At 50.8% G+C, this 20467-nt stretch overlaps 1 protein-coding gene across 4 annotated transcripts in view; it reads left to right on the forward strand.

Moving 5' to 3' along the window:
* ndrg4 (NDRG family member 4) overlaps positions 1–20467 on the forward strand; it is a 259801-nt gene that overhangs the window by 184787 nt on the left and 54547 nt on the right. For all 4 annotated transcript variants that reach the window (XM_038807026.1, XM_038807025.1, XM_038807024.1 and 1 more), the window contains 2 exons: positions 16712–16832; positions 19635–19697. In XM_038807026.1, the coding sequence (XP_038662954.1) occupies positions 16712–16832; positions 19635–19697 (184 nt within the window). The remainder of the gene's footprint in view (positions 1–16711; positions 16833–19634; positions 19698–20467) is intronic.

The following is a 20467-nucleotide window of genomic DNA, read 5'->3' on the forward strand; positions in this document are numbered from 1 at the left end:
CAATCCTGGCATTTGGGTGTGGTGGTGGGGGGGGGGGGGGGGGGGGGGGGGGGGGATCCTAGAATTCACAAGAATGTCCTACAAAGAAGAAGAAACATGGGGGGACAAGCCCTCCCGAACTTCCAGCACTACCACAGGGCAGCCACTGCAGAGAGAGTACGGAGCTGGGTTAACGGGAGCAGGCTGGGTAAAAATGGAGGAAAGTTCCTGAATGAGGACATCCCTCTGCACACTGGCCACAGCCATACTCTAATTCACCCCAGCCAAGTACTTGAAAAACCCAGTGGTAGTGGCCAGGCTCAGAGCATAGAACCAACTCCGATAACACTATGGACTAGTAGTAATGTCCGCCCTGACCCCCATCTGCAAAAACCATAAATTTACCCAGATGCATTGGACGCCTCCTTCAAAAGCTGGAGACAAGACTCTAACTTTAGGGGACCTATACATATAAGGCAGAACAGAGACCCTAGTGGAACTAACATACAAGTTATAGCTCCCAAAAGGGAACGAGTTGCAATACATGAACTTCCTCCGCAAGAAGACAGCAATGTTCCCCCAACCACTAAGCCATTCCCTACTGGACAGACTTCTAACCACAGATGAACTAGGGGACAGTAACTGCGCCAACACGTACGGATGACCACTGGAGCATATAAGGTCACCAATGGATGAGCAATGGAACAATAGGGGAAAGAACTTGGCATGGAAATATGGGAAGACTCTGGATTGAGGCACTGTACAGGGTAAAGTCCACTCCTCATGAGCAGGTCTGAGGCTAACAAAGCTAAAAGTGATACACAGGGCACACTTAACCAGAACACACATGAGTGGGTTCTTCCAGGAGGTGGAGGATAATTGCGAAAAATGCCGGGGAGGTCCGGACAACCATACCCACATGTTTTGGTCCTGTCTCAGACTTGAAGGGTACTGGACCGTCTTTTTCGAGGCCATATCCAAGGTTGTGGGGGTGAGGGTGTAGCCGTGCCCAAAATTGGCAATCTGTGGGGTACAAGAATAGCCAGAGCTCTTTACAGGGAGAGGAACAGACGCCCTAGCCTTTGCCTCTGTTATGGGAGAGGGGTTTTCAGAACCCCTAAATGTATCATGGAGTTCAACCAACCTCCCCCTTTAATGGATTGTTGCTTTTGAAGCACATGGCTTGTTCCCCAGATGTGCTATTGCAATTATGGACACGTGGTTTTTAAAAGAAAACAATGTTTATTCCATGAACTCAAATTAACCTTTTAAATAAACATTGATATCATAGATATCATAGAATTTACAGTGCAGAAGGAGGCCATTCGGCCCATTGAGTCTGCACCGGCTCTTGGAAAGCGCACCGTACCCAAGGTCAACACCTCCACCCTATCCCCATAACCCAGTAACCCCACCCAACACAAAGGGCAATTTTGGACACTAAGGGCAATTTATCATGGCCAATCCACCTAACCTGCACATCTTTGGATTGTGGGAGGAAACCAGAGCACCCGGAGGAAACCCACGCACACACGGGGAAGATGTGCAGACTCCGCACAGACAGTGACCCAAGCCGGGAATCGAACCTGGGACCCTGGAGCTGTGAAGCAATTGTGCTATCCACAATGCTACCGTGCTGCCCCACTTAACACCCCCTTACTTCAAAGATAACCCCGAAAATAATACAACACTACCCAATCCTGCAAACTGTTCCTATACACATCCAAAGGACTCCACCTTCACAAAAACAGTAACACCAGGTTACAATTAATATAAGTTCGATTCTGACCTCGGTTAACTGTCTGTGCGGAGTCTGCACATTCTCCCTGTGTTTGCGTGGGTTTCCTCTGGATGCTCTGGTTTTCTCCCATAGTCCAAAGATATGCAAGTTAGGTGGATTGACCATGTTAAATTGTCCCTATGTGGGGTTACGTGGATGCGGTGGGGGATTGGGCCTAGGTAGGGTGCTCGTTCAGAGTGTCGGTGCAGACTCGATGGACCAAATGGCATCTTTCTGCACTGTATGGATTCTATGATTCTACCAATTAAATAATGGAAAGCTGAAGTCATTGCCTTTGGTCGCTGCCACAAACTTCATTCCCTCGCCACCAATTCCATCCCTCCCCCAGACATTATCTGAGGCTGAACAGACTGTTCGCAATTTTGGTGCCACATTCAACTCTGAGATGAACTTCCAAACATATAACAGCAACATCACCATGGTTGCCAACTTCATTTCTGTAACATCATGTGACTCCTGCCTCAGCTCACCTGCTGAAACCTTCATTTGTGGTTTTGTTAGCTCTGCACTTGACTACTGCAGTACTCTCCTGGCCATCTTTCACCCTACATAAGGTTAAGCTCATTCCAACTTTACCCATCAACCCTGTGCTCCTTTACGTGCGTCGATTTTCAAATTCCCGTTTTTGTTTTTAAACTCCGTCTTGTCCCCTCCCTTCCCTATCTCTGTAATATCCTTCAGCCCTTCAATTCTGAATTTTTATGCATCCCCAATTTTATTCACTCTATCATTAGTACCCATGGGTGGGATTCTCCGTCGGCTGCCGCCAGAATCGGGAAAAGCGGTTGGGTGTAGAACCGTGCATGAGGTGAAAATCGAACCCGACAGAATGCCATGCTCTGGTGTCTCGACAGTAGCGTCAGTGGGTTCTACTCCGCACGCACAGTAAACGCCGTTGGCATATCATTAGCAGGCCTGACCCAGTATTCTCTGGGGCCTCTGCAATGCTTTGCCTCTGCCAGGAGAAATTACCATCGGCGAGTTTCAAGTGTGGCTTCAAAAATCAGGAAATAGGTGCCGTAGCTGCTGAGGGAGAGACGGGGTTACGAAAAGTGTCCAACATCGCCAAAGTGTGCTTACAGTTGGGCAGGGTCCTCTGCCAGGGTCGGGGGAGTAATGGGGGCCCAGAAGATGGGCCATGGGGTCGGGGTAGTTGGGCATTGAACAGCATTGCCGAAGCCTGCAAGGGAGCCATGCGGCTGCACATACCGTTAACTGCCTACTGTGAACTTAGTGCCACAGGCCACTCCCTAGGTATCCTCTGGCTCCAGCCGACCCATCAACAGGATGGACGTGCTCCAGCGCAATGAGTGCCATCTTGTTTGCTGGGATGAGTGTGTGTGGTTAGTGAAATGCTAATACGCGGCTGCAGCTTGTCAGCCTCTCAAGTGCCAATCCCGACCCCTGCAAATCCAACACCGTTTTTCATTGGAATTTCATTAGAACTGCTCATGTTCCACATGGCACCAATGCTAGCCCATTAAATTACTCCGGGGCTGGCGCCAATTCTGCTGTCGTAGAAGTCCACCGATTCTGTCCCGGCGTCAACACTTATCCTCTGAAACGGAGAATCCCACTCCATATCTTTAGCTGCCATGACCCTAAACTCTGGCATACACTCTCAAAATCTCTCCAACTCTCTCCCTTCCCTTCCTCCTTTAAGATGCTGCTCAAAATTTACTTCCTTGAGCAGGGCTGGTTTAGCTCAGTGGGCTAGACAGCTGGTTTATAATGCAGAACAAGGCCAGCAGCATGGGTTCAATTCCCGTACCATCTGAGAATTCTGATTTCTCCCTCTGTGTACCCGAACAGGCACCGCGCGACTAGGTGCTTTTCACGCTTCATTCCAGTGTTAATGTAAGCCTACTTGTGACAATAAAAAGATTCTTATTGACCACATCTTTGGCCATCTGCCCAAATGTGCCCCCATGTGGTTTGGTGTCACAGTATTTGTGGTGAATCACAGTCCGTGTAATTCACACTTATTATATATGATGTTCTGTGTCAATGTAAGCTCGGTATACGAGCAGTTGTGCGGCTCTGCCCATAGGGGGAGATGAGGAGTTTGTACTGGGCTCCACCCTTGGCTCCGCCCATGGCTCCTCCCACTAACCAGAAGTATAAAGCTTGGCAGTCGTGAGCCTGCCTGCCAGTTCATCTCGTCGCAGGCAGGCTCTGTTGAAATACTATTAAAACCACTGTTCACTTCCAACCACATGTCGTGTGAATTGATGGTCACATCAATTTAATAGTCTTTGGAAACAAGAAGAAATCGAAGAAACAACTATGGAATCAGCCCTCAAACCTGACCGACTAGAACTCAACCCGCAGGCTGCAGAGGCAAGAGAAAACTTTCAGCACTGGCTCAGATGTTTCAAGGCCTACCTGGCTGAATCAAGTACTGCTGAAACTACAGAGGAGCAGAAACTCAGTCTACTGCACTCAAGGGTGAGCCACCGTATATCTTCTCAACTCAATAGTACCAACTCATATATGGAGGCCCTAGCCATGCTAGATCGAATGTACGTGAGGCCCATCAATGAGGTCTACGTGCGCAATATTTTTACGACCCGCCGCCAGCGCCCCGCGGAGTCATTGGAAGAATTCCTGCGGGAGTTAAAGATTTTAGCTCGGGACTGTAATTACCAGGCTGTATCAGCCGAACAGCACAGGGAACTTGCCGTTAGAAATGTGTACGTGGCAGGCCTCAGATCGAATTATGTGCGCCAGCGGTTGATAGAAAAAGGGGCCCAGAACTTAGAGGAGACAGTTGAACTAGCTACCACTATGGAGGTCTCATTCCGCAGCCTCACCTCGTTCCCCGCGGACCAAGCGACCCCATCCTGGGCCCCCGACCAGCGTCTGCCCCTGGCCTGCGCCGTGCGGCCACCCAGCCATCACACAGCCCCAGTGTGCCATTTTTGCGGACAGCCCCAGCACCCACGGCAGCACTGCCCGGCCCGCAACGTGACCTGCAGCAACTGCGGTCGCAAAAGACACTATGCCCGGGTCTGCCTGAAGAAGTCCCCCTCTCCAAACTCTCCTGCAGCCCAAAGAAACTTGCTTCCAAAACTCACAGGCCCGCAGGCCCCGAAATGCTGCAGCCTGTATGCCGACTCCGCCCCCACCCGACATGTGCGACTCATGGGGGCGGCCATCTTGGCAATCCTCCTCCATGCGGCCGACCATGTGCGACTCATGGGGGTGGCCATCTTGGCAATCCTCCTCCATGCGGCCGGCCATGTGCGACTCATAGGGGCGGCCAGCTTGGGATCCATCCTCTTCAAACTCTGAAACTCACCTCGACGACTACGAACTCAGAGGGCAGTCATCACGGGGCCACTCCAGCACAGCTGATCGAGCCGCCGACTACCCGCAACTCAGCGCGGTCACGTAGGACCAGTCCCGTCCAAAGCACCTCTACAACTCAAAGAAGACCGTTAAAATCAACGGGTACAGGACGCCGTGCCTCTTCGACTCCGGGAGCACTGAGAGCTTCGTACACCCAGAACTGGTAAGACGCTGTTGGCTCCCTATTTTTCCTGCACGGCAAACTATCTCCCTCGCTTCGGGCTCCTACTCTGTTCACCTCCAAGGGCGCACCGTCGCGACCCGAACAATCCAGGGCACCAGCTACTCAAACTTCCAGCTGTACGTGCTCCCTGAACTGTGCGCCCCACTCCTACTTGGACTCAATTTCCAGTGCAACCCGAAAAGCCTCACACTCCGCTTTGGTGGGCCCTTGCCCCCACTCACTATTTGCAGCCTCACCACACTAAAAATCGACCCCCCTCCACTCTTTGCCAATCTCACGCCGGACTGCAAACCTGTAGCCACTCGCAGCAGGCGATACAGCCTGCAGGATAGGGTGTTTATCAGAACCGAGGTCCATAGGCTTCTCCGTGAGGGGATCATAGAGGCCAGTAACAGTCCCTGGAGAGCTCAGGTGGTGGTCGTCAAGACCGCGGATAAATTCCGAATGGTAGTGGACTATAGCCAGACCATTAATCGGTTCACGCTCCTTGACGCGGAACCCCTCCCCAGAATTGCAGACACGGTGAATCAGATCGCCCATTATAAAGTCTTCTCCACGGTGGATCTGAAGTCTGCATACCACCAGCTCCCAATGCGCCCGGAAGACCGCCACTTCACGGCGTTTGAGGCCGACGGCCACCTCTTCCACTTCCTCCGGGTTCCCTTTGGCGTCACTAATGGGGTCTCGGTGTTCCAACGAACAATGGACCGAATGGTGGACCAGTAAGGGCTGCGGGCCACGTTTCCGGACGTGGGTAACGTCACCATCTACGGCCACGACCAGCAGGACCACGACGCTAACCTCGATCGATTTCTCCAGACGGCCCAGAAGCTCAACCTCACGTATAACACGGAGAAATGCGTTTTCCGCACGACCAGGCTAGCCATCCTCAGCTATGTCATGGAGAACGGCGTCCTGGGCCCCGACCCGGATCGTATAAGAACATAAGAACTAGGAGCAGGAGTAGGCCATCTGGCCCCTCGAGCCTGCTCCGCCATTCAATGAGATCATGGCTGATCTTTTGTGGACTCAGCTCCACTTTCCGGCCCGAACACCATAACCCTTAATCCCTTTATTCTTCTTCTTCAAAAAACTATCTATCTTTACCTTAAAAACATTTAATGAAGGAGCCTCAACTGCTTCACTGGGCAAGGAATTCCATAGATTCACAACCCTTTGGGTAAAGAAGTTTCTCCTAAACTCAGTCCTAAATCTACTTCCCCTTATTTTGAGGCTATGTCCCCTAGTTCTGCTTTCACCCGCTAGTGGAAACAACCTGCCCGCATCTATCCTATCTATTCCCTTCATAATTTTAAATGTTTCTATAAGATCCCCCCTCATCCTTCTAAATTCCAACGAGTACAGTCCCAGTCTGCTCAACCTCTCCTCGTAATCCAACCCCTTCAGCTCTGGGATTAACCTAGTGAATCTCCTCTGCACACTCTCCAGTGCCAGTACGTCCTTTCTCAAGTAAGGAGACCAAAACTGAACACAATACTCCAGGTGTGGCCTCACTAACACCTTATACAATTGCAACATGACCTCCCTAGTCTTAAACTCCATCCCTCTAGCAATGAAGGACAAAATTCCATTTGCCGCCTTAATCACCTGTTGCACCTGTAAACCAACTTTCTGTGACTCATGGACGAGCACACCCAGGTCTCTCTGCACAGCAGCATGCTTTAATATTTTATCGTTTAAATAATAATCCCGTTTGCTGTTATTCCTACCAAAATAGATAACCTCACATTTGTCAACATTGTATTCCATCTGCCAGACCCTAGCCCATTCACTTAACCTATACAAATCCCTCTGCAGACTTCCAGTATCCTCTGCACTTTTCGCTTTACCACTCATCTTAGTGTCATCTGCAAACTTGGACACATTGCCCTTGGTCCCCAACTCCAAATCATCTATGTAAATTGTGAACAATTGTGGCCCCAACACGGATCCCTGAGGGACACCACTAGCTACTGATTGTCAACCAGAGAAACACCCATTAATCCCCACTCTTTGCTTTCTATTAATCAACCAATCCTCTATCCATGCTACTACTTTACCCTTAATGCCACGCATCTTTATCTTATGCAGCAACCTTTTGAAATCCAGATATACCACATCCATTGGCTCCCCATTATCTACTGCACTGGTAATGTCCTCACAAAATTCCACTAAATTAGTTAGGCACGACCTGCCCTTTATGAACCCATGCTGCGTCTGCCCAATGGGACAATTTCTATCCAGATGCCTCGCTATATCTTCCTTCATGATAGATTCCAGCATCTTCCCTACTACCGAAGTTAAGCTCACTGGCCTATAATTTCCTGCTCTCTGCCTACCTCCTTTTTTAAACAGTGGTGTCACGTTTGCTAATTTCCAATCCACTGGGACCACCCCAGAGTCTAGTGAATTTTGGTAAATCATCACTAGTGCATCTGCAATTTCCCTAGCCATCTCTTTTAGCACTCTGGGGTGCATTCCATCAGGGCCAGGAGACTTGTCTACCTTTAGCCCCATTAGCTTGCCCATCACTACCTCCTTAGTGATAACAATCCTCTCAAGGTCCTCACCTGCCATAGCCTTATTTCTATCAGTCACTGGCATGTTATTTGTGTCTTCCACTGTGAAGACCGACCCAAAAAACCTGTTCAGTTCCTCAGCCATTTCCTCATCTCCCATTATTAAAACTCCCTTCTAATCCTCTAAAGGACCAATATTTACTTAGCCACTCTTTTTTTTGTTTTATATATTTGTAAAAACTTTTACTGTCTGTTTTTATATTCTGAGCAAGTTTACTCTCATACTCTATCTTACTCTTCTTTATAGCTTTTTAGTAGCTTTCTGTTGCCCCCTAAAGATTTCCCAGTCCTCTAGTCTCCCACCAATCTTTGCCACTCTGTATGCTTTTTCCTTCAATTTGATACTCTTCCTTATTTCCTTTGATATCCACGGTCGATTTTCCCTCTTTCTACCGTCCTTCCTTTTTGTTGGTATAAACCTTTGCTGAGCACTGTGAAAAATCGCTTGGAAGGTTCTCCACTGTTCCTGAACTGTTCCACCATAAAGTCTTTGCTCCCAGTCTACCTTAGCTAGTTCTTCTCTCGTCCCATTGTAATATCCTTTGTTTAAACACAAAACACTAGTATTTGATTTTACCTTCTCACCCTCCATCTGTATTTTAAATTCCGCCATATTGTGATCGCTCCTTCCGAGAGGATCCCTAACTATGAGATCATGAATCAATCCTGTCTCATTACACAGGACAAGATCTCGGACCGCTTGTTCCCTCGTAGGTTCCATTACATACTGTTCTAGGAAACTATCGCGGATACATTCTATAAACTCCTCCCCAAGGTTGCCTTGACCGACCTGGTTAAACCAATCGACATGTAGATTAAAATCCCTCATGATAACTGCTGTACCATTTCTACATGCATCAGTTATTTCTTTCTTTATTGCCTGCCCCACCATAACGTTACTATTTGGTGGCCGATAGACTACTCCTATCAGTGACATTTTAGCCTTACTATTCCTGATTTCCACCCAAATGGATTCAACCTTATCCTCCATAGCACCGATCTCATCCCTTACTATTGCCCGGATGTCATCCTTAAATAACAGAGCTACACCACCTCCCTTACCATCCACTCGGTCCTTCCGAATAGTTTGATACCCTCGGATATTTAACTCCCAGTCGTGACCATCCTTTAACCATGTTTCAGTAATGACCACTAAATCATAGTCATTCACGATGATTTGCACCATCAACTCATTTACTTTATTCCGAATATGCGCCCCCTCTTAGAGCTCCCTTTCCCTCATTGTCCCAGGGCCCTCAAAAGGTGCCTGGGATTTTTCTCTTATTATGCCCAATGGGTCCCTCAGTATGCGGTCAAAGCCCGCCCACTATTTAAGGCCACACTCTTCCCTCTATCAGATGAGGCTCGTCAGGCCTTCACTCGTATCAAGGAGGACATCGCCAAAGCGGCCATGCGGGCAGTGGATTAATCCGTCCCCTTTCAGGTAGAGAGCGATGCCTCAGACGTCGCTCTCGCAGCCACACTAAACAAGCAGGGAGACCAGTCGCCTTCTTCTCCCGAACCTTCTCTGCTTCGGAACTCCGACACTCCTCGGTCGAAAAGGAAGTACAAGCAATCGTGGAAGCTATACGTCACTGGAGGCACTACCTCGCAGGTAGGAGGTTCACCCTCATCACCAACCAAAGATCGGTTGCCTTTATGTTCGACAACTCTCATAGGGGCAAAATCAAAAATGATAAGATCCTACGGTGGAGGATCGAACTCTCCACCTACAAGTACAACATTATGTACCGACCGGGGAAGCTCAACGAGCCCCCAGATGCCCTGTCCCGCGGCAAGTGCGCCAGTGGGCAAGACGACCGCCTGAAAGCTATCCACAATGACCTCTGCCACCCGGGGGTCACCCGGCTCGCCCACTACGTTAAAGCCCGAAATCTGCCTTTCTCCACTGAGGAGGTAAAAGCCATCACCAGGGACTGCCTGATCTGTGCGGAGTGCAAATGCACTTCTATAGACCAGACAGGGTCCACCTGGTCAAGGCCTCCCGGCCCTTTGAACGCCTCGTTATCGATTTCAAAGGGCCACTTCCCTCGACCAATAGGAATGTGTACTTCCTGAACGTCATCGACGAGTTCTCTCGCTTTCCCTTTGCTATCCCGTGCCCCGATATGACCTACCACACAGTCATTAGGGCCCTGCATAGTATCTTCACCCTGTTTGGTTTCCCCAGCTCCGTACACAGCGACAGGGGTTCGTCCTTTATGAGCGACGAGCTGCGTCAGTACCTGCTCGAAAAGGGCATTACCTCGAGCAGGACTTCCAGCTACAACCCCAGGGGGAACGGGCAGGTGGAGAGGGAGAACGCGACGGTCTGGAAGACCGTCCTACTGACCCTCCGGTCCAGGAAGCTCCCGACCTCCCATTGGCAGGAAGTTTTCCCCGACGCGCTCCATGCTATTAGGTCCCTCCTATGTACGGCCACCAACCAGACCCCTCACGAGCGGCTATTTGTTTTCTCCAGGGGCACTACCACGGGGGTTTCACTCCCAGCATGGTTGAAGACACCGGGCCCGGTTCTCCTCTGGATGCACGTCCGGACTCACAAAACTGACCCACTTGAAGAGAGAGTGCTCCTGCTCCATTCGAACCCACACTACGCATTTATAGAGTACCCTGACGGCCGTCAGGACACTGTTTCCCTCTGGGACCTGGCGCCTGCAGGATCCAACTCCAACACTACCTCCGCTGAGATACCCCTCACACTATACCCCTCCCAACCCCCCGCGCCCGCCGCCCCCACGCCTGCAGTTCTGCTGCCCGTGCTCCGCGCCCCCGCGCCCTTGGGTTTCCGGCGCTCCCCGTCACCAGTCGAACCATTCGGATACGAAGCTCTGACCGAATCACCCCCGCAGTCCGCCATGGTCCCCTCGCCGACCGCCACCGCCCAGCCACCAGAAGAGGCTGCAACCCCGGTGCTTCGTCTATCCCAGAGGACGACTCGGCCGACGGATCGACTTAATTTGGGATTTATAACGTGTAAATTGTAACTTGTAACTCGTAATTTGGATTTTGTAGACACATCACCCCGCTGGACTCAACTTTTTACAGGGGGTGAATGTGGTGAATCACAGTCCGTGTAATTCACACTTATTATATATGATGTACTGTGTCTATGTAAGCTCGGTATACAAGCAGTTGCGCGGCTCTGCCCATAGGGGGAGATGAGGAGTTTGTACTGGGCTCCACCCATGGCTCCTCCCACTAACCAGAAGTATAAAGCTTGGCAGTCGTGAGCCTGCCTGCCAGTTCATCTCGTTGCTGGCAGGCTCAGTTGAAAGAAAATTAAAACCACTGTTCACTTCCTACCACGTGACGTGTGAATTGATGGTCACATCAGTATTTTAATTAATGTCCCTGTGAAGTGGAAGGGGACATTTTATTACATTAAAGCTGCTATATAAATGCAAAGTTGTTGTTGCAATGAAATGGAAAGAGGAGACAACAGTAAACAAAGGGATTGAAGTGTCCCATTCGTACCCATTCTTGCTGATAGACGATTCCACATCCACACAATGCCTTTTAAATGCTCTCTGAAATGGGTTAGCAAGAAACTGAGTTGCACCAATTAAAGGGCAATTAGGGATGGTATTAAATAATGGTCTTTCTAGTCCTGCCCAAATAAAAAGGAAAAAAGATGCAATCCCTTTCACACCATACTCTAGCTAATGGGATGGCCTCACATCTCAGCTGAGGGAGATGGGAAATCAAGTCAGGATTCTTGCTTTGGTTCATTGTTTAGTGAACCTGCTGCAAGGTACACAGGTCTGAATGTCAGCTGAGGATTGGGCTCTGCACCAAACAGCCTCCCAACGGTGGCTAAACATGGTGAAGTGTGTGCAGGGGCTGCTTCTGTCTGTGTCTGTGTGACTGAGCCAGGACAGAGTCGGCATCTAGTGTTGGGGAGTAATATTGGGGGGTTTGCTTGGGTCTCCCAGTCTGTTCCTATCCGTCTCTACGTGTGTGTGTGTGTGTGTGTGTTTTATCTTTGCAGGTCAGAAAATGTTGCTTGAAGCTGCTTTGGTGCAGAGGATCATTAAGATGCAGAACACGGAGAGCTGCTGCTGTTTGAGACTGGCTGCTATTGTGAGGAGTGTAACTCATTGAAGGATTATGGAAATGATGGACCAGGGTTATGAAGTCAAGGGGAGTTGTCCTTAATTGCTGTTGCGACCGTTTTCATTTTAAATGGAGCTGAACTGGTATTTGTGTAGCCAGTGGAGGTCACCTTGAAGTCTCTGCAGATGGAGTTGGAAGATCAGGAGTACACTCAGAGCCAAGTATGAAGTATGGAATTCAACCTAATTCACTTTATCAGGTAGTCAGTGTTGTGCTGGATTCAGTAACAGGATACAGTGAAAAAGAATCAGCCTGATAACAGCAAACAGAGATTCATATCTTTCTGCTACGAGCGATCTTGTTCTCCATTTTTATTTATTCCAGGATTGCAGACGTTGCTGCCAAAGTCAGCATTTATTACCCATTCCTAATTGCCCTCAAGAAGATAGTGATGTATCACCCCTTCATGAACTGCTGCAGTCGGTGTTCTGAAAGTACATCTACTGTGTTGTTAGGGAGTGAGATCCATGGTTTTAACTAATTGACAATGATATATTTCCAAGTCAGACTGATATGTGACTTGGCAGGAACCTTGCAGGTGGTGGTGTTCACATGCACCCTTGCTATCGTTTGATGTGGTAAATGTTGCATGTTTGGAAGGTGCTGTTGAAGAAACATCCAAAGACGAGTATGCACTGGCACAGAGGAACAGGCTACATACTAAACGATCTTCACACCCAGTATAGGATGGACTGTGTCTGATGCATGCAACCTTGATGTCTAGTATAAGTGATATTGCAGGGCGACACAATGGTGCAGTAGTCAGCACTGCTGCCCTAAATGCCGAGGTCCCAGGTTTGATCCCAGCACTGGGTCACTGTCCGTGTGGAGTTTGCACATTTTCCCCGTGCCTGTGTGAGTCTCACCCCCACAACCCAAAAGATGTGCAGGGTAGTGGATTGGCCATGCTAAATTGCCCCTTAATTGGAAAATAATAATTGGGTACTCTAAATTTATTTTTAAAAAATAAGTGATATTGGTTTCTGGCATTACCTGGCAATCTCTGGGTCTGCGATACGCACTGTGCCTGAGGAAGACAATGTGGTCCATTCACACAGGAGCAAAAAAAGTATTGCGTTTATATTGTGCTTTTCATAAGCACCAGAGATGTCGAAGTATTATAAAGTCAGTGAAGTACTTTTTAAGTATCGTCACTGCTGCAATATAGGAAAACCAGCAACCAATTTGCACATGGCAAACTCCTACAAACAGCAAAATTGGGCGGGATTCTCTGATCCTGAGCCTAAGTGTTGACGCCGTCGGAAACGTCGTCGCGTTTCTTGTTGGCGTCAACACGGCCCCAGGATCAGCAATTCTGGCCCCTCCAGGGTCCAGCAGGGCACTGGAGCGGTTCACGCCGCTTCAGCTGCTGATCCGGCCGTGGAATGGCCGGCGGTGGATGTGCGCATGCGCAGTGGATCCGGCACGAACCCGCGCATGCGCAGTCCCACCGGTGCGATTTCCACACATGCGCGGTGTCTCCCTTGTCCGCCTGGCCCCGACCCAACATGGTGCAGGAGAACAGGCGCCAGTGCGGAAGAAAGGAGGCCGGGGGCCAGGCCACATCGGAGACCCCCGCGGGGTCAGACACCCCTCCCCAAAGGCCGCCACCCGACCCCTCAACACCGACGTCCCGTCGGCTCAGAGCAGGTTAGAACGGCACCGATGGGACTCGGGTTTTTTTTAATGGGCGCTCGGCCTTTCCGGACTGGAGAATCGCGGGGGGGCCGCGCCGATCATCCCGGCCCCAATGGCACGATTCTCTGCTCTGTGGAGAATCGCGTCATGGCGCGATTCGCGCGGCCCCCTACCGATTCTCCGACCCGGCGCGGGGTCGGAGGATCCCGCCCATTGTTTTTTGTGATTTTGGTCACGAGATAAACAGGAGATCAGGGATAGCTCCTCTGTTCCTTTTCAAACTAGTACCATGGGATCTTTTGAATCAATTGAAACACGGAGAGGAGCCCTCAGTTTAATGTCTAGTTTGAAACACGGCAAATATGACTGTGCAGCCTCCCTCCATATTGCACTGGAATGTCAACCATTTTTGTGCTCCAGCCCAGGACCGAGTCTCAGAGGCAAAATTGCTACAAAGTGAGGCATGACTGTCATTTTTAGGGTCATACATATTTCCACTGCTCGGGCAGTGCGGAGGACAATGCATGACCTCCTTTCTACACCACCTCCCGGAGGTTGTATGCACCTGCACAGCTCCAGTGGGTACTACTTGCCAGATGCACATCGTGGGGGACCGATCATGATTCACGTTTGTGTGCCCTCATGCCAACATGAGTGGGGAATCATCGGCCATACAGGCCTGATAATTAGATTTTAAATGCATTCGATTAGGGGATCCCTAATGTTGAAAGTTGGAATTCCTGTTACGCCATTGGGGGGGGGGGGGGGGGGAGGGAGGAACGACAATCGGAAAAGATTATCCTGCTGGCATAAATCTCATTTTGCGATTCTGGTGGGATTTCCCACTCCTGCTGCTGATCATGCCTCTTGAAGTTCGAGCAGAAAATCCTCCCTCTGTCATCTTTCCGTTTGCGCACCAGTCTCCCATCCATCCACCAGGCAGCCAGTCTCCCATCCATCCACCAGGCAGCCAGTCCCCTGCCACCTGGCAGCTAGTCCCCTGCCACCTGTCAGCCAGTCCCCTGCCACCTGGCAGCCAGTCCCCTGCCACCTGTCAGCCAGTCCCCTGCCACCTGTCAGCCAGTCCCCTGCCACCTGGCAGCCAGTCCCCTGCCACCTGGCAGCCAGTCTCCCATCCATCCACCAGGCAGCCAGTCCCCTATCCATCCACCAGGCAGCCAGTCCCCTGCCACCTGGCAGCCAGTCCCCTGCCACCTGGCAGCCAGTCTCGCAGCTGCCCAGCAGTCAGATTCCCTCCTCCCACCAGACAGTCCGCCCTCCTGCTGCCCGCCAGCTGCCCCGACTGTCAGCTTCCCCCCCATCCCCCTGCCGTCCGGCTGCCAGTCCCCCTATTGCTGGTCCCCCTGCTGTCCGGCTGCTGACTCCATGCCACCGGCCACTGACCCTCTGCCACCAGCCACTGACGCCGTGCCATTGGCCCTCCTGGTGCCCAGCTGCCAGCCGTCAGGTAGCAAAGCTCCCTGCTGCTAGCCCCCATGCCGCCAGCAGCGGTCCACCCAGCAGCTCCTGCCGCCCGGCTGCCAGCCCACCTGCTGGCCATCTTCCCTGCCGCCCGACTGATGACCCTCCCCTCGGCTGCCGGCCCCCCTGCCAGCCAGCTGCCTGCCGCTGGCCCTCCTGCTGACCCTCTTGCCTCCATGCCGCCGACCCCCCTGCGGCCTCCCCCTGCCGCCGGCCCACAGCCCCCCATGCCCCAGCAGTGCCCCCTGCCCCCCCCTCCCCAGAATAGTCAAGGTATGTGGAGCAAAGGGAGTAAATGGAGTTAAGTTAAGTGAGCCATGATCAAGCAGAACAACAAAACATGCTCAAAGGGCTTAATTACTTATTTATGATCCTATTTTCTATGATAGGGTCATATGTGAAATACCCTATTATAAGACTTTAACAATGAGCCAAAGAAGGACATATTAACTTCTGTATTTATATACATACGATTGGGAAGCGAGGAACCACTTGATTAGAATGACAGGGAGTGGGATAGCTAGATCTTGGTTTCGGACAAGGCTCGGCACAACATCGAGGGCCGATGGGCCTGTTCTGTTCTATGTATGTTCTATGTTCTGGTTAGATGTAATTGTGCGCTTCCTGCCTGCCATTTTGGAGACTTACAAAGCCACTTAGACTCAGGACAACGGGTCAATCATTTTGCACTGAGATGAGAAGAAATTACTTCATAGAACATAGAACAGTACAGCACAGAACAGGCCCTTCGGCCCTCGATGTTGTGCCAAGCCATGATCACCCTACTCAAACCCACGTATCCACCCTATACCCGTAACCCAACAACCCCCCCCTTAACCTTACCTTTTTAGGACACTACGGGCAATTTAGCATGGCCAATCCACCTAACCCGCACATCTTTGGACTGTGGGAGGAAACCAGAGCACCCGGAGGAAACCCACGCACACACGGGGAGGACGTGCAGACTCCGCACAGACAGTGACCCAGCCGGGAATCGAAGTGGTTGTGAATGTTTGGAATTCTCTGCCCAAGGGTTTTTTTTTTTAGTCATTCTTGAAATGTTCCATCATTGAAAATATTTAAGGGCCAGGTAGACATGTTTTTGGTCACTCAGTGAATCAAGGGATTTAGGGAGAATGGGTAGGGAAATGGAGTTGAAGCCCAAGATCAGCCGTAATAATATTGAATGTGAGAGCAGGCTTGTAGGACCAAATGGTCTACCCCGCTCCTATTTTGCATTGTGTTTCTGTAACTTGAACCCAGAGTGTTTGGTTCAGAGGCAGTGACACTACCGCTGCGCCACAAGACAAGAGTTACCAACTGAGATATTGGAGAACTTTGGGATTGAATGCAGTTGTGGGAAGGATACATTCTTGGTGTTCTGCCTACTTTCTGTGTACAGTGAGAGCTGCAGTAGTATAAAAATAAGGATGGATTTACTGATTTTACTGGTCTTTCTTCTTTTGGTCCAGCTTTACTGACCAAGTGTTGCTCTCAATCTTCTGGCATCCTCTGGAACTGCCAATAGTAAAGCCACCACTGACTTCCTTTTTCTTCCAGATAAACTCTGCTTCAATACATTCTTCAACTTTGAGGACATGCAGGAAATTACCAAACACTTTGTTGTGTGCCATGTGGATGCTCCTGGCCAGCAGACAAATGCCTCGCAGTTCCCTTCAGGGTGAGTCCCACTTACCTGTCGTATCAATCCACATCAGCTCAAAATTCAATAAAACTATTTTTTAAACAAATCATGTGTAACTTGGAGGGGAACTCAAAAATGATGGTGTTGCCATGGCATCTGCTAACATTGTTCTCCTGGGGGGCAGCATGAAGGCACAGTGGGTAGCACTGCTGCCTCACGACGTCGAGGTCCCAGGTTCGATCCCAGCTCTGGGACACTGTCCATGTGGAATTTTCATATTCTCCATGTTTGTGTGGGTTTCACCCCCAAAGATGTGCAGGGTAGGTGGATTGGCCATGTTAAATTGTCTCTTAATTTGAAAAAAATGAATTGGGTACTCTAAATTATTATTTTTTTAAATTGTTTTTTGTTTTTGTTGAAATTTGATGGTTAACATTGTTAAAATTATAAATGCCTCAATGAAATATTTTCTAAAAAAAAATTGTTCTCCTGGATAGATATTATTTTCATATAAAAACTGTCCGGAATCTCACATAGTTTGGTGCACAGGTGCATTGTGCCGTCACGGAGGCCCTATATGCCTAGTTGGCACATAACATCCATTTCAATGTGGACCAAGCCCACCAGGATGCCAGGGCAGCGGGGTTCGCTGCCATCGCTGACATGCCCCATGTCCAAAGGGTGATCGATGGGAAGCGTGTCACCCTACAAGCACCTGCAGTTGATAGGCTGCTCTACAGAAACCGAAAGGGGTTCCATTCGATGAACGTGCAGCTAATATGTGACTATCAGTTGCACATCATGTACTCTGCACAACGTGTGCTCAGCACCTTCATCCTGGCACACTCGGCGATTCCCGGCCTAGGGGAGTTGGCTCCTGAGTGATGGGGCTACCCGCTGTGATCGTGGCTGATGACGCCTATCCGAAGTCCAGAGGCTGACGTGGAGACCCACTACAATGAAGCCCAGGCAGCGACCAGGGGCATTATCGAAGGGTGCTTCGACATCCTAAAGATGGGGTTCAAGTGCCTGGACCCCTCTGGAGGGGCTCTCCAGTATGACACTAAGAGGGCCGCCCGCATCATGGCAGCCTGCTGCGTCCTCAACAACATCATGCAGCAGAGGGGCGATGTGCAGGAGGAGGAGGAGGAACACCAGGTCTCGTCTGACAAGGAGGATGCAGGGGAGGGAGAGGATGGACATGACTTGGGGCTCAGGCAGGCATAGGCCAAGACCAATGCCTCCAGGTTTGCAGACTGGGGGTGTTGGAAGGAGGGGGTTGGTGATTGGCCAGGGGTATGGACACCTCATCCCATCCCCACTCCTCCCCTGTCGGCCACCCTCCCTGCCTGCAACCCTTTCCGTGATACCTACCTGCCACACTATGGGGGTGTGGGCCCTGGGTTTGCAGTAACAGCGGGTCTGGTCCATGGGATGGTGGTTGATGACAACATGTTCTGGGATGAGTTCAGGTACTTTGCATCATTTGACAATGTCTGACTCGTGCCCATGGTACCATTTTCCACCATCCACCTGGATGATCCCTACATGCGAGCTGGTCATTCCATCTTTGGTGCCACTGGATCCTTGGGGTGGCGATGGTGGGTATGCTGAGTGTGGGGGGGGAGGATGGGGAGCCCAGCCCACCCACAACTTCCCCCCCAACCCCCCCCCCCCAACCCCCCCCCCCCCACCCCCCCCCAACCACCCCCCCAACCCACCCCCCCAACCCCCCCAACCCCCCCCACCCCCCAACCCCCCCAACCCCCCCACCCCCCAACCCCACCAACACCCCCCCCCCCCCCTCCCGAATCCAATTAGTGGATTCATGGGTTCGAGCCCGGGATTATGGATGTGAGGTTTCAAAGATGGGATGAGAGGGGGATTAAGGAAATTAATGACCTGTTACTTGTGGGATGATTACTGAGCTGGGAGAGAAGTACGGGTTGGTGCAGGGAGACGGGTTCAGATACCGGCGGTGGCGATGGTGGGAACAGGTAACGACTGCGGTAGACAGTCCGATGTATGTAGCCCAGGGGGTGGGTAGCTGGTAGCCTCAGTGGCCAGGCCACCTGGCCGTAGTGGCAGGTATGGGTACCAGCATGTGGTGCAGAGTGGGGGTTCGGCTGACCTCCTGGTAGGGGTTGGGGGGGTCAAGGGTGTTTGGGATGGGGATTGGTGCAGTGACAACAGTGCTGCCTACTCACCTTGGCTGCCCTGAGGAGATTGTGTGTTTTTTCCTGCTCTGCAGGCCGGTCTGGATGGTGTTACTGGTGGTGCTGACCACCTCTGCCACCTGTCCCCGGGCAGCTTGCAGCGTCCTTCCTGTGCTGGGGTACGGGGTGGCCCACTTCTCCTCCACAGCATCTGGGAGGGTTTCCAGCACAGCTTCTGTGAAGCGTAGTGCTCCTCTCCTGGCTGTCATTTTGTTAGCTGGAACGGTGTGTGTGTGAGTGCAGTGTGTATTTGCGGTTGTAGCTTGTCAGCCTGGGTGGGTGTCAATCGCAAATCTGATGAATCTGTCACCGCTTCTCATTGGAATCAATTGGGTTCCACCTGGTGCCTGTGCTATCCCCTTGACAGTCACTGTATTGGCCCTGGTGGAGCGCTAGTTTTGCTGTCGTGGAAGTCCACGGATCCTTCCCCGGCGTCAACACTTAGTCTCAGGAACGGAGAATCCAGCCGCCTGTCTTTTGTTATTTGTCTCTCAACATCTGTCAGCTTTGTGTTACATTGTTGTTTATTATGTTATCTCCAGCTGCACCCTCTTATGTCATTTGATATAATGATGGTTCTCTCCCTCACTAACTGCTTTTGTGTGCTGGGTCCTTTATTCAGGTACCAGTTCCCGACCATGGACCAGCTGGCTGCCATGTTGCCAAGCGTAGTTCAGCATTTTGGGTGAGTTGTCCAATGTTAACTATCACCTAATAAACACAATAAGCTAAGCACCCAATGTCTCGAATAAACATTATATGTTGCTAAGCATCCAGGATCTAATCAATACCACAGGCTGGATATGGAGATGGTGGGAAGTGGTGGGTGATTAAGTGGGTGTGTCTAGTTTGAGGTCAGGAACCTGAAAGAGTGGGATTGGGTGGGGAAAATAGGAATTTAGAGCCAGGAAAGGCTTGAGCGGGGATTGTCAGAAAATGGAACTACCAGGCAACATCAGAAAAGCAGGTTTTGGAGGAGATCATGAGGGCCTAGGTGAGGGAGATCAAACAATAGGGGCAGCACTGTAGCTTCACAGCGCGAGGGTTCCAGGTTCGATTCCCAGCTGGGTCACTGTCTGTGCGGAGTCTGCACGTTCTCCCCGTGTATGCGTGGGTTTCCTTTGGGAGCTCCGGTTTCCTCCCACAGTCCAAAGATGTGCAAGTTAGATGGATTGGCCATGATAAATTGCCCTTAGTGACAAAAAAGGTTAGGAGGGATTATTGGGTTACAGGGATAAGGTGGAAGTGAGGGCTTAAGTGGGTCGGTGCAGACTCACTGGGCCGAATGGCCTCCTTCTGCACTGTATGTTTTATGTTCTATAATAGAGGCAGATAGGAGCCTGGAGGCGGGAAGATTGGGATTGGTTTGGGGGGAGGGGGGATGGGTGGCATTTCTATTGTTGGAAGTTGGCGAAGATGTAAACTGAATCTAGCAGGGAAACGGAAAGATCTTAC

This window comes from Scyliorhinus canicula, chromosome 9 (assembly GCF_902713615.1).
Source record: "Scyliorhinus canicula chromosome 9, sScyCan1.1, whole genome shotgun sequence".
NCBI classification, from domain to species: Eukaryota; Metazoa; Chordata; class Chondrichthyes; order Carcharhiniformes; family Scyliorhinidae; genus Scyliorhinus; species Scyliorhinus canicula.